Below are 14,109 nucleotides of genomic sequence, written 5' to 3'. Positions count from 1 at the left end.
GCCGTAGTTAGGCGTTTGAACTTGGAGAGATTATTTTAAAGACCTAAGACAGCAGGAAACAATTTTATTTGGCTGCAGCCAGGTTCAGAAAGGGCACAGCTTTTTCTGTAATCAATCAATCCCCTGAATCCTGAGTTCAGGTAGTTTCAGAATTGTATACCCAGCATGTAAGGGGAGGGGCTCAGAAGTTCACAGTCTGCAGAAGATCTCATAAAAGCAGCTTTTTCTTTCACTGTTTTGGGCATGTTAACCCTTCAAGGATAACACCTGAGAAGGGGAGACTTCTTCTCCCCTTTCTTTCCTCCCCTTGCCAGCTGTTACCATGGAGCCAAATTGGTAACTTATCTTAGAAATGTAGACATCTCTGTGAAGCCCAGCTCAAGGCCGAGGCCTCATTTACACATTTCTACAAACTACTATACTGGATAAATGTTTGTAAAGAACTAGTAAGAGGGTGTCCAGCACCTGGAGTGCTGATTTCTTCCAAGCTAGTGACCAAGTAAGATAGGGCATCACAAAAATAGAAAGTTTACCTACATTGAACTCTTTTGTAGAGATTCTTTTGCTGACAGTCTAAAATCAACCATGGTGAAGATTTCTGGAGAAGCTCAGTTAAGATTTTCTGTGGAGAAAGGGGTGCCACTATAAGATAAAGGGCAGATTTCTGTCCCTGACATTTAAATCCTTTTTAAAAATGTTGACCTTAATGTCTTTCTGGGAGAAACACAATATATTCCTCTCATAAGGAATAAGACATCAATGAAATAATTTCCATATGTGTAATTATAAACTTTAAAATTTTACTTTAAAATTTAAAATTTTACTTTTTTATTATTATAAAAAACATAAAAATTTCCCACTTATGGAATTTGACTTTATTTCCCCATTTCTCTATTGTAATGGAGCTCAACACTCGTATTTTCTGCTGTTTCCTTTTGTTGCTTTCCTTAAACCCTAACTCAATTATCAAGAAAATACAGGAATTCTAGATCCCCTTCTCTGTGACAACCCCTGCACTCCCCTCTGCAGGCTTCTCTGTGGGCTCCACGGTGCAGTCTCACACCAAAGGAATCTGGATGTGGTGTGTACCTCATCCTGAGAAGCCAGGCCACACCTTAGTTCTGCTGGACACTGAAGGCCTGGGTGATGTAGAGAAGGTAAGGACAGAGGATTCTTTTATGATTAAACTCCTTATCACTGAACACACTTTGTACAAGGAGTTTTTCATTTGGTTTTTGTTTTTATGAATTTGTATTTCCACTTGACTGGACTATATTGCCCCTCATTTTTTCTTTCCATTTTCAATAGTGTTTAGAAGCCTGAAAGTGAGGAAATATACTTATAATACAGAATGAGTATTAGAAGAACTACACTGATGTTTTGCTTAGTAGTTTTCAGATGCATAAATGGTGCAAATAAAATCACATTACAAGCCTGGTCTTGCACTGAATATGGTTAGTAGTGGGTTGAAGATGAGATAAAATTCTATTCAAATCAGGACTCTGGCACTTGTAACTCTCTGACACTGACAAGAAGAGTAGGTCTCCCTACATCTTTTATTTTTTTCTTTAGAATTACTCAACAATACACTTGTAACTCTCTGACACTGACAAGAAGAGTAGGTCTCCCTACATCTTTTATTTTTTTCTTTAGAATTACTCAACAATACACCCATAGGTCTTGTCTAACACATGAGCCTTTTCTACTTGTATGCTAGTAAGTATTTAACAACCAGATCATAGAAAAAAAGAAAGACTTGACCATTCCCTAAATATTTTTATCATAACTAAATACAAGCTACTCAAGTGAAGTCCCTAAACTCAGACTTAGGAAGAAAGGTACATAGTTGGATCTTATAAGCTGATTTTTGTACCAAACCAAACTATCTCTTGAATGTCTAGTGTTTTTTATATTTTGATTTTGATTTTTACTTCTGACTTATCAAGATGCAAAGATGTTAAGACAAAATTTCATCTTCTGTTTACTCATATACAAAATAGAGACATTAATTATGAGCTCATCTTATAGCATTAGAATTAGATGTCTAAGATTGGTAATATGAACTCCCTGTGGATAATAATTATTTAATAAAATAGATATATGGATTGTGCAGATAGGCCAATTTTGTTTTGATACCTGGAAAACCTTCATTTTAACTACTCTGCTTCCCCCATTGACTTTGACTACACCATTTGCAGTTATCTAACAGTAGCTATATGAGGGACTTGGGAATTAGAAATATATGCATTAGTATAAAATTATAAATGAGAAAGTTATGCAAGTTCATGTCTGACAATCACTTGTGTTTTCCCTGCTTAACATTTGTATATCAGGATTCTATTTTTAATGATTGTGCATTTGGGAATGCCGTTTGACATGACTTAAATTTGTTTGACTTCTAGGGTGATGATAAGAATGATACCCAGATCTTTGCTCTGGCAATCCTTCTGAGCAGCATCTTTGTATACAATACCATGAACAAAATTGACCAGGGGGCTATTGACCTACTGCAGTATCCTTTTGTGGTTCAGGATGGCACCAAAGCCACAGAGAACACCACTCACCAGCTGCAAGTCTATGAGACTTTGTAAATCCCCCAAATGAAAATGTGTAGACACTGAACGTACAGACAAGAGCCCTCATATTCTCTGATGAGAAAATGTTTATTTGGCTGGTTGCCAAGTGGAAAATGCAGGTTTGGGGAACATGAGATCAAATATGGGCTTAGATGCTATGCTATTTCTGCTAGTTTTCCTTAATCATCTCAGCAATGTGACCGAACTGACAGATCTACTCAGGGCAAGAAAGTCGCTTGATCTTGGAGATGAGGATGCTGATGACATTGTAAGCTTCTTTCCAGACTTGGTATGGACTATAAGAGATTTCTACCTAAGCCTGGAAATAGATGGACAACTCATGACAGCAGATGAATACCTAGAGAATTCACTGAAGATAAAGAAAGGTAATTGGGCTTCTGTTTTGAAAAGAGGAAGAAAAGTAACCCAAGAAATGATATGTTTTGGGTAGAAGGCTAAATGTATATTTTTCCTATTTATCAATATAGCTGTTTTTCAGAATACATAATGAATATTATTAATTTTCAGTGAATTCATAGGCTCAATATCAAACTTTATTACTCCCTTTTCTTGGGAAAAATATTCTTTCCTTTTTTCCTTTTTCTGATTAAATACATTTACTCTGTTTGCTTAGGGTACATGAAGATATATTTAACTGAGGATCACCAAGAAAAAAGACACGTATTCAAGGACAATGTATTAAAGTGAGTGTAAATTCTAAAGAAAATAAATCCTGTTTTTCCTTCTCCAGGTAGTGATCAAAGAACACAAACTTTCAATTTGCCTCGTCTGTGTATTCAAAAGTTCTTTCCAACAAAGAAGTGCTTTGTCTTTGACACACCCACTCACCAGAAGAAGGTCTCCCAGCTAGAGACACTGCAGAATGATGAGCTGAGTCTTGAATTTGTGCAACAAGTGGCAGAATTCTCTTCCCACATCTTTACCAAGTCCAAGATCAAGATTCTTCCAGGAGGCATCAAGGTCAATGGCCCTCGTGAGTACCTCTTCAAGGATTTTCCTTCTACTCAGAATAATGTGTAAGAGATATATAGGAGGGTCCTTGTTGTGCCAACCTTGAGAGATACATAAGCAGTTACCAAAATTATAATGGTGCACATTTTCTTGGTGATCCTCAGTTAAATATATCTTCAAATACCATCATGCAAATCATATGCACCATGTAAACTTATAGTGAATATGAAACATCTCTAGTATTTGTTTTAGTAATGCCTTTAAGGTTTCATGAAATAAGAACATGAGGATAAGATGAAGTTAAAGATGTTGTATCCTTCCATCTTCCACTGTTGACCTATATTAGGTCATATGTGTTGGCAGCATTTGTTTACAAATATATTGGATTTTTAAGGTATGTCACAAGGTTTGAAGGCACAAATTATAAATATATTCCTTTTATAAATGCAACTTGGTTGATACAATTGTTGAACTATGCCCCAAGTGGTCTAGAGCCTCTAAAAATATCTATCTAATCACACTTCTTGCTGTAGCTTTCCATAACAACTCTATGTTTCACAGCTTTGTAAATAATCACTATATTATGCACAGAAGTGAAGTGCAAATGACAAAGAAGTAAAACAAGGAAGTTCTAACTAAGAATAAAGGAATATTGTTCTAATTTATTCAATTTGCCCTTTTTCAGGGAATGGCATCTCCCATACCAGTGTATGTATGTATATATGGAGATACCAAACCAGTATATATATTTGGATATGATTTGCATGATGGTAACTGCTTATGCATATCTCTCTCTCTCTCTCTCTCTCTCTCTCTCTCTCTCTCTCTCTCTCTATATATATATATATATATATATATATATATATATAAATTAGTGAGATCCTAAGCAGCTAAGAGAGACCCTGTCTGAAAAAAAAAAAAACATAAAAAGTGCTGGGATGTGGCTCAGTAGTTAAGCACCCCTGGGCTCAATTCCTAGAACTATATGTTTCATGAATATGCATGACTTTTATATGATCATATGCTTATTTCTCTGCATAGAATTAAATAATGATATACTTCTAGACATTTTTCCTGTCTTTCTCCTCTGACTCCTATTTCATTTTCCTAAGAAGGAAATACCTGCCTTCTTAATCTCACTATTTCCCAAAGGAATTTGTCTGGGACACTTGGATCCTATTCAGAATGCTGAAAATTTGGGGGTAATACATTGTTCAATGAATGGTCTCAGAATTAATGACATAGATCATAGACTTTTTCTACAGAGAACACAAGCATCTCTTCCTTCTGTGCAGGTCTGGAGAGCCTGGTGCTGACCTATGTCAATGCTATCAACAGTGGGGATCTGCCCTGCCTGGAGAATGCAGTCCTGGCCCTGGCCCAGAGAGAGAATGCAGCTGCAATAAAAAGGGCACTTGCCCACTATGACCAGCTGATGGGCCAGAAGGTTCAGCTGCCCACAGATACCCTCCAGGAGCTGCTGGGCCTGCACAGGGCCAGTGAGAGAGAGGCCATAAAAATCTTCACAGAAAACTCTTTCAAGGATGAGGACCAAAGTTTCCAGAAAGAATTAAAGGTAATTATTTGTTTTTCTTGTTCATGGGCATTGGGTTAATAGAATGAACAATACTGCTGTGAATGATACAATTGGAATGGTTTAAGAAAAGCAATTCCTTCTATATTGGAAAACAATGGTGATCATTAATGTGGCATGATATACTTTCCTTCTGAAAACAAAAATGTGTAAATATTCTGGGACTTTTACAGTCTGAATTTTTCACATAGTCACACAACTCACATTTACCATTTAACATCGATGGAATTAATCTGATTGATTGATTCATTCCTTTAAAACATTTGCAAAATATTATTCTTGTTTTTCATTAATTAAGCAGAGAAAAACTGTCCTTTGTATCTACTAAATTACGATTAGGATTAATAGAATAAACTGATATCATTCCAACCTATTATTCAAATCTATTTTCTGCTTGATGTAGGAAAATGTTGGAAAACAGTAGGCTGCATTTAAAATGAGGGCTTGAGGCTAGGGGGTCTGTGGTCTTAAGATCACATTTAAGCAGAAATTAAAAGACACAGGAATTTCGGAATATTTCATAGACAAATGTAAATATTTTTCATAGACTCTCGTCCTTGCAACTTCCTCCAGGATTGCTTCCAAGGGTATAGTCTTTGGAATTTCTGAGAAAAACAGAGACTTTAAAATATAAATTTCAGAAGTACTGAGGTATGTTTAACACCTCTGTGGGTTCCTGTCCCTTTGAAGACCCTACTAGGTGCAAAGCAGAATGACATTTGTAAACAGAATGAAGAAGTCTCTTCGGATCGTTGCTCAGCTTTGCTTCAGGATATTTTTGGTCCTCTGGAAGAAGCAGTGAAGCAGGGGGTTTATTCTAAGCCAGGAGGCCATAATCTCTACCTTCAGAAGACAGAGGAGCTGAAGGCAAAGTACCATCAACAGCCCAGGAAAGGAATACAGGTATCCCTGGTTCTGTCTATTAATTATGGGAATTTCTGGGGCCTCTCTAATAAGCCATTGAGGACAGGAGAAAGGAAATGTCTAGAGGAACAGAGATGAGAATTGATGTCTCTGCCTCAGACTCACTGTCACTGAATGAGTATGCAGGGGTATTTTGTGCTTGCTATTTAGTTTCAAGTGTGAACACATTCCAGAGTTGAAACAGTGTCAGCAATTCTCCTGCTTCCTTTTGATGTTCCAGCACTTCTTCATTATTGTGCTCCATTTCCCTCACTATTGGCTCTATTTTCAAAAAGGCTTGCCCGACATGACAACAAAGAGATACCACTGGGTGTGAGGTCAGCCGATCCTTACTACCTTGGTGACAGAGCAAACACTCTTGTTGCAGTGAGTTTTTTTCATCTAGTGGCATTGGGTGCTCTTAATTGCCCTGACACGTTCTGAACCCCACCTGTGGAGAGGCTTGATGGACATCTCCATCAGGTACAGACAGAGCACCTTCTAAGAGGAAAAGATGCTTTATGGAACAAAAAACTGTGATTTTATCACCTTGCCAATCACCACTGCCAAGTTCTAACTGTATGTTTTTGGTGTTCCTAGGCTAAGAAAGCTCTGCAAAAGTATTTAAAGTCCAAAGAGTCTGTGAGTAAAGCTGTTCTACAGACAGACCAGGCTCTCACAGCCAAGGAAAAGGAGATGAAAGGTGAGAAGAGAACAGAAACAAAGTAAGAGAGACAAAAAAAATGTCCAAAAATGTGAAATTCATATATTCTGGCCCAGCTGAGATTATTCAACTAGAATAAGACAGGCAAAGAGGTGTCCTATGCCCACAGGTGGTACCTGAGTATGGCAGGATCAGGTGCAATATGGTTATCTTGAAGGAAAAACAGTGCCAGGGAATTTTCTCTGTGGGTTGGAACAATAACAAATAAGAGTGGGAAGCCCAAGGGAGGGACAGAACAGTTCTCCAGGGTTTTTTGTTTTGTTTTACCTTTTCTTCTTTCTCTTCAGAGGCACGTATAAAAGCAGAGGCTGCCAAGGCTGAAGCAGAAAGGCTACAGGCGATTCGTAGGCAGCAACAGCAAATGATAGAGGAGAGGGAGAGACTCCATCGGCAGCAAATAAGACAAATGGAGATAGATAAAGCAAACTTTCAGGCACAGCAACAGAGGGAGCAGGAACGTCGACTCCAGGTATTGATTAATCGTTGCATCTCAGGATTGTGTTTCTGGCCCTTCCCTAAAAGGATGAAGGCATGAAAGAGTGGCCGTTAGGGAGATGCAGACTGCTATGGTGGCTCAAAGTGGGGTCTGTGGAGCTAGATAGCTGGGTTTGCATCAAGCTCAACTTTACCAAATGCATGGTTTAAGCAAGCTATTTATTTATTTTCTTTGTGTCTCCTTTTCTTCTTGTATAGAATGGAAATGACAGTTTCATATATTTTATGTTGTGATAATGAAATGCATTAGTACTTGCATTTAGAATGGTATTTGGCATAGAGTAAAAATATAATTTTTTATTTATAGACTGAGGCATTTCTGTCCCACAGTGATTAGCCTTTTCTGTTAATTTGTTAATCCTTTGTCTTGATCATACCTTGTTACATCAACTTCATATCACAGTGTCTTTGCTCTTGTCATCGCTGGTTGATGACCTTGAACTCACAATGCTTGTTTCATCAAGTCCTTTAGTTTATCATCACTCAATAAGCAGGAGTTCTTCTCTCCCAAGCACTGTACCAAGCCCTCTGCATGCATTCTCTCATCTTATCTACTTACTGTGAAGCAGAACTATTTTGTCCTCAGTTTTAAATGAGGTAATCGAGGTCTCAAGGAAATAACTAAATGCCAGTATCTCACAGTCTTGTGAGTCAATGAAGCTGTCTTTCCAGTGAATGGGATCCACAGTGTTGCTGTTCCCAAGATCCTTGGAGAATTCCTATGTAAGCACCTCAGACAACATCCCAATCTTGCCCTGACTTAACATGGAAACTATGGGAACCCATTTTTTTAGTAACTACCCTGTGGCATTTTGGGGATTGTAGCTTTTTCCTGAAAGGCATTATTGGCAATCTTGGTGTTTGATCTGCTCAGTCTTTTCTTGTACTTTTCCCTCCAAAGTATATTGACCTGGAACATATCCCTCATCTAAGGTCCAGACTCCTCTCCTGATTGCATATCACCTAGACATTGTGCTTTTGTTTCAGTTTCTTCTCTTACAAACATAGTCAATATTTTCCTAAAAATTGGAAAGAGATAGGGATAGAGAATTGAGGTCAAGATGTAACGAAGATTACTGAAGGAAATTGTGTAGTGTAATTGGGAAGGGAGCCCTGGGATGGAATTCTAGAGACAGCAACATTTCGGGACTGAAACAATGTTTCTGGAGGTAGAGGAAGACCAAAGTGAATAAGTGAATAAGAAGTAAGCTGGAGGTAAATTAGTGGAAGAGGGAGATTCAGGTACTGTTTATTGTTCCTATGGATTAAAGGAAATAAGGAAAAGTCAAAAAGCAATCAAAATGAAGCAGACCTTACTTTTTGCTAAGTATTATTATGACTATTTTCACTTAGGAAGAAGCCCAGAGGCTCAAATTGATCCATCAAGCTCAAATTTCAAGATTTCAAGCTCAGATCCAGCAGCTCCAAAGCACAAGGCCTCAGCCACAACCTGATCCATGTTTGATACTCTAAAATGCCAAACATTAAAGCTTCCTTTTCTTATTTCTTCTCACTGAAGACACAAAGGAAGAAGAAAATAAAGAACTTGGGACAATCAACATTTAAATGCCTAGTCTTCTGCCTAGTCTTCCAATTTGTCTCTAGGTATTGCAAGTTACCCAGGTGTCTAGTTATTGCAAATTACTACATGGGCTCAGTCAAATGGAAAGGTACCCAGGTCTGGGGTCAGTATGGCTTCACTTCTGCTGCTGGTCATATGCTGGATACCATCAGAGGGAGGCACTAGTGGTAAAGTAGGAACAATCAGCAGTTCTCACCTGGGTGGAGACTGCTATTCTATGGGCAATGGTACAAATCATCAGCACTGTCAGTTCACCTTCAACAAAGAGAAATCCCAAGCTGAAAGAAAATAATGTTATCATGAAAGGGAGATCTTTAGAGGATGAAAAGAAATACTACTTTGGAAATTGTGTCATAGGCTTAAGGACTAAAGAAAAAGCCTTTTCCTTTTACTCATCCTCAATAAGTCATGACTTAGAGCATGTTATAATAGGTAACAACTTATTTGTGACTTGATATTTTTGTGTTACATTTTTATAATCCTTTAGTTTGTAAATAGGAGGCATAAGTAATAATGTGTAATTAGCCAAAATTATAATGGTGCTCATTTAATTTTATACTTGGTATAATGCTAAAGTTAAATCATCATACCATATGAGAGCCTGCTGGCATTTTTTAAAAAGTATTAATTGTATGGGCTGGGGTTGTGGCTCAGCAATAGAGTGCTCGCCTAGCATGTGTCAGGCCCTGGGTTCCATCCTCAGCACCACATAAAAATAAATAAATAAATAAATAAATAAATAAATAAATAAATAAATAAATAAATAAATATATTGTGTTCAACTACAACTAAAAAATAAAAAAATTAAAAAGTATTGATTGTACAAATGTATCTGTTAGTACCTAGTTTTAAATATGAAAATATTTTTAAACCATAACTCTATTGCTTTGCTTTTATGTCTCTCAGTATATAAAATTCTATGGGGAAAGCTTCTGAATTTCCCTCAGAAGATCAGGAATTACTTTAAAACTGGAACTAAAATGCTTTTTGCAATATCTTTTTGTTTTCTGTTTGTTGTGTTTAACTCTAGTAAAATATGCTTTAAAAATTATAGGACCACCCCACAAAGTTCTAGTTTTTTCCTTCCTTATAACTGTTTGCTTATGTAAAGATTTTACTTTGGGTGATATTATAGGATCTTTAAGGTTTTTTTGAGTTCCTCAAAATATGATTTACTCATATGCAAAAGAAAAACACATTAATGTTATTGACTGTACTTTTTCTTATGCTTTGGAGTGTTTTATTTCTCTGAATTTCCCATAGTATAGCAGCAATAGTAAACATGTATGATTTCTTTATTCCTTAGCATCATAAATAGCTAATAAAAGCAGGTAATATTTTGTCAGGTTTCACCACGTGCCTGTTGTGGTTACTGTAATACCTCATGCATTGTTCACAAAATCCTTTGAGCATGCAGTATTGCTTTATTACAATTATCATTACTTAAAATATTTCATATTTATTAGTGTTATTATTATTAAAGTTATTACTTTTAAGGCATTCAAGATAATTAAGTCATCTAGAGGCAATGCTGCAGAAGGCTTTTCAGATTTGGACCCTTCATCTTAAAACTGTTTTTCTTGTCTTGCTTAGTAAGACAATATTTCTATAAATATTAAGTAATATGTTAAAATCTAGAGAACATTACTAAAATAATGAAAACCAAAATCAGAGTGTCAAAACAATGAAAAAGTATTCAACACAAAAAGTAAAGAGACTGTCAAAAATAAAAGTTAAAAGTGTGGTAATGACTCTTGAATATACAGATCACCAATAAAACAGAATAGAAAGTCCAAAATAAACTATGTAGGAAGCATGGAGAGTAAAGGTGAAATTCTAAATAGAAAGATACAGCTGCATGGCCACTTAGAAAGAGATCATGTCAGAACCAGATCTTATATCCTACACTAAAAACAACAACAAGAAAAAGAGTTTAAAGTATAAAGATGTAAAACCCATTTTAAAATCCAAGGTCATATTTTTTCTGAACCTATAGGAGAGGGCCTTTCTCTGAGTCAAACCTATTTTGAAGTATCTCTTGATCTCATAAATCAATCAGTTACAACACAATCTCTTGAACCTTTTCAAAGTAAGATTTTGATAAGTTACATCCCCTCCTTTGCTTTTAAAAATTATAAAATATGACACATTCAGACAAGTGCATCAAATATAAAGCATACGAATAATATAAATTGTAACACCACACCCTAGAACCAAATTCAGCTTTGCTAAAACCCCAAAGGAGTATATTACAACTTCTGACAACCTTGCTAGAGACAACCAGTATCACAACTTTTGAATTCCCCCTGGACTATCATATACAGGTGATGTCTGAAATACTATAGTTTAGTTTGTTCTGCTTTCTATACAAATCAGTTTTTATTGCATGTCTTCTTTTGTACTTTTTTTCATTTGTTAAAGATTTATTAATGATTCTTCTAGTTCATTGTGTAGTTGAAAAATGTATTGTACAAAGTAACATTGAGTTGTTTGTAATGCTATTGATAAATATGTAAATTCTCATGTTTATCTTTTATGAAATATTATTAAGTATATTTTGAAATATCCATATACATGTATATGCATATATACATGCAAAATTCCCTGTGTAACACCCATAGGAATGGACTTTCTAGGTCATAGAGGAGGTGAATCTTGTCCTATTATATAAGGTTTACCATGACTTGTTTTTCTAGCAAACTACATACTTCAAAACAAAGAATGACAATCTCCACACCAAAAGTTTTCACATTTGGTAGATTAGGGGCTATGTGGTAGATCTTATTAAGACATTAATTTGCTTTTTTTATATGAGTCGGGTGGAATGCCTCTTTGTGTGTTTGTTTGTTTACTAGTTCTTTTCCATGTTTTGTGGTGTCTTTCATGTGTTTTTGTCATGTTCTGCCTTTTTCTTGATTTTTTAAGAGGTTTTAAAATATAAAAGTCAAAAAAAATTTTAAAAAATATAAAATATAAAAGTCCTGAATTTTGGGGAGTTGGATGATTGTCAAACTCATTTTTTATTCTATGATTTCCTTTAACACTTTTTAGAATTTTTTTAAAAAATGGTTGTAATTTTAGTGCAGTCAATAAAATTTTACTTTATAGCAGGTGAAGTGTTTGTGTGTGCCTCTGTGTGTGTCTTTAGTAACATTTTTTTTTTGCATCCAATGACATGATGGTACTTATCTATATATCTTCTAAAATGTATTTTTCTTTTTCATGAGCACATCTATATTTGAATAACAATTGAAAGTCTATGTGATGTGAATTTTGGGTCCAAAGTATTTTTCTGGAGAAAGATGATCTATTTTCCTAAAACAATTTTAACAGAAGACAGTTTTTGTCTGTAAACTTATGTAGAAATAACTCTAACTTAAATATCAGTATATGACTGTATCTGGGACTCCGTGAATTGTTCTTTTGGCCTATTTACCCACTCTGATGCAAATATAACAATGCATCATTAACTAATTTAATAAGTTTTTAATTCTGCTATACTCAGTGTTTGTATAATGTTCTTCAAAAGATTCTTGACTCTACCCTGAACATTAGCATTTCCATATAAATTTTAGGATCACTCTATACCTACTGGAAATGTTTATATTTTCACCAGGAGTCCAATAACATTTTTTCATCATTTTTTAAAAAAACTCTGTGTTTCCATTCATTACAAAATTTTTTTACTAGGTAAAGAATTTGGGGTTGCCATTTTCTTTTTAGTATCCTAGAGATGCTTTTCTATTTTCTCTCACTTTTATAGTTTCCATACAAAACTGCTCCCATTTTTACTTTTAATTGCCCATATGTAAGATTTCCTCTAGTTGCCTCCAGAATGCTTACTTTATGTTAGGTCTCATTGTATTGTCTATGATGTGCACTAGTGTATTTTTTCTTGTATTTGTACTGCTTGGGTTCTCTGAACTTGTGGATCATGCTTTGTTGTTGTCTTTGAATATTGCTACAGTCTGGCTGGGTACAAAAATCATGAGCCACTCAAACAGGAACAAATTTTATTTTTGAAACTCCCACCAATGCCCTGTATGCTCCCAGGAAATGTGCCGACCCACACACGTGGTGTTCTCCTGGACCCACAAACCAACAGGAAATCCCTCCTCTGGATCTCCCTCCTACCGCACTTCCCCAACCAATGGGAACTCTCCGGGAGTCCCATTAGAGCTCCAAAGTAGCAGGCTGAGGCAGACAGCAGGGGTCTAATATCCATTTGAATGCAGATCTTAACATAATCATATCATCTCAATGACTTGCTGGCATCACCTTTCAACCAAAAATGCCATTCATCATTTTTACTTGGCTATGGCTCTTGGCAGAGTAGTTTTAGAAAGCTCTCAGCCTTGTTCTCTTCCCTTTTCATTTCCTCTTTTGGAATCCCCGTCACATTTACACTAAACCCTTTGATGCTGGTTTTGGGGATGCCCTGAGCTACTAGGAACTCAGTTATCATTGATTGCACTCATGACCCTTCATGCTGCTGTTTAGTTAATTTTATTGACCTATTTCAAGGGCTCTGATTGCTCTCTCTGCTGTGTTTATGTCCAATCTTTCGTTGAGCCCACCAAAGAATTCTTCATCACTAATATTGTGCTTTGTGTTTACAGAGTTTGTTAACAGTTTTCACTTTCCTGCTACAAATCCATATCTGTTCATGTATGTTGATCACCTTTCGGCTAGAATCCTTAAACATAATAATTGTATTGATTTTAGAAGCCCTGTCTGATTGTTCCCAAACTTGTTGGAACAAGTGCTCCTATATCTATGTTCATTTCTTTAAAATAAATATTTTTAACTTCATTTCTCTGCGTATTTCATAATTATTAAATCATTCATTGCTAAAAAAAATAGTTGAGAATGATACGATAATAGTTGTGCTGCAAATGGACATACCTGTTTTGCTTTAAGATGTTTGGGGACAGGCATGGGTTCAATGTAGTCATACTTCAGCTGGATTTGGGTTTGGTTTTTATGCGTAGCTACCTGCAAAGTACCATAAGCCTGAACTTTCACCAGTGACATTCTGCAATGACATTGATCATTATGTAAGATCTGGTGTGCCAGGGAGTCTCTAGGTATTGCTATCATCTTTCAGTTTGAGCATACTCTGCATAGTTTTGTCACATGGGCCTTTTCTTTCTTTGTGCTCAACTTCCTGTCTCAGCCTAGGCTGCTTTTACTTGTTACTCAGTTCCAGAATCCTGGTGGGGGCATGAGTTATCTCTTTTCTCCAGTTAGTACATTGTAACTT

At 36.0% G+C, this 14,109-nt stretch overlaps 1 protein-coding gene across 3 annotated transcripts in view; it reads left to right on the top strand.

Annotated features, from left to right (window-relative positions):
- Nucleotides 1-13,658, top strand: part of LOC101961426 (guanylate-binding protein 5) — a 49,734-nt gene extending 36,076 nt beyond the window's left edge. For all 3 annotated transcript variants that reach the window (XM_040288970.2, XM_005342249.5, XM_078026663.1), the window contains 9 exons: nt 1,030-1,157; nt 2,403-2,512; nt 2,769-2,962; nt 3,328-3,570; nt 4,844-5,124; nt 5,833-6,045; nt 6,646-6,748; nt 7,057-7,238; nt 8,618-13,658. In XM_040288970.2, coding sequence (XP_040144904.2) covers nt 1,030-1,157; nt 2,403-2,512; nt 2,769-2,962; nt 3,328-3,570; nt 4,844-5,124; nt 5,833-6,045; nt 6,646-6,748; nt 7,057-7,238; nt 8,618-8,737 — 1,574 coding nt within the window. In that variant the 3' untranslated portion in view covers nt 8,738-13,658. The remainder of the gene's footprint in view (nt 1-1,029; nt 1,158-2,402; nt 2,513-2,768; nt 2,963-3,327; nt 3,571-4,843; nt 5,125-5,832; nt 6,046-6,645; nt 6,749-7,056; nt 7,239-8,617) is intronic.
- The last annotated feature ends 451 nt before the right edge of the window (nt 13,659-14,109 follow it).

This window comes from Ictidomys tridecemlineatus, chromosome 11, assembly GCF_052094955.1.
Source record: "Ictidomys tridecemlineatus isolate mIctTri1 chromosome 11, mIctTri1.hap1, whole genome shotgun sequence".
Lineage (NCBI taxonomy): Eukaryota > Metazoa > Chordata > Mammalia > Rodentia > Sciuridae > Ictidomys > Ictidomys tridecemlineatus.
This window is presented reverse-complemented; position numbering and strand designations above follow the sequence as displayed.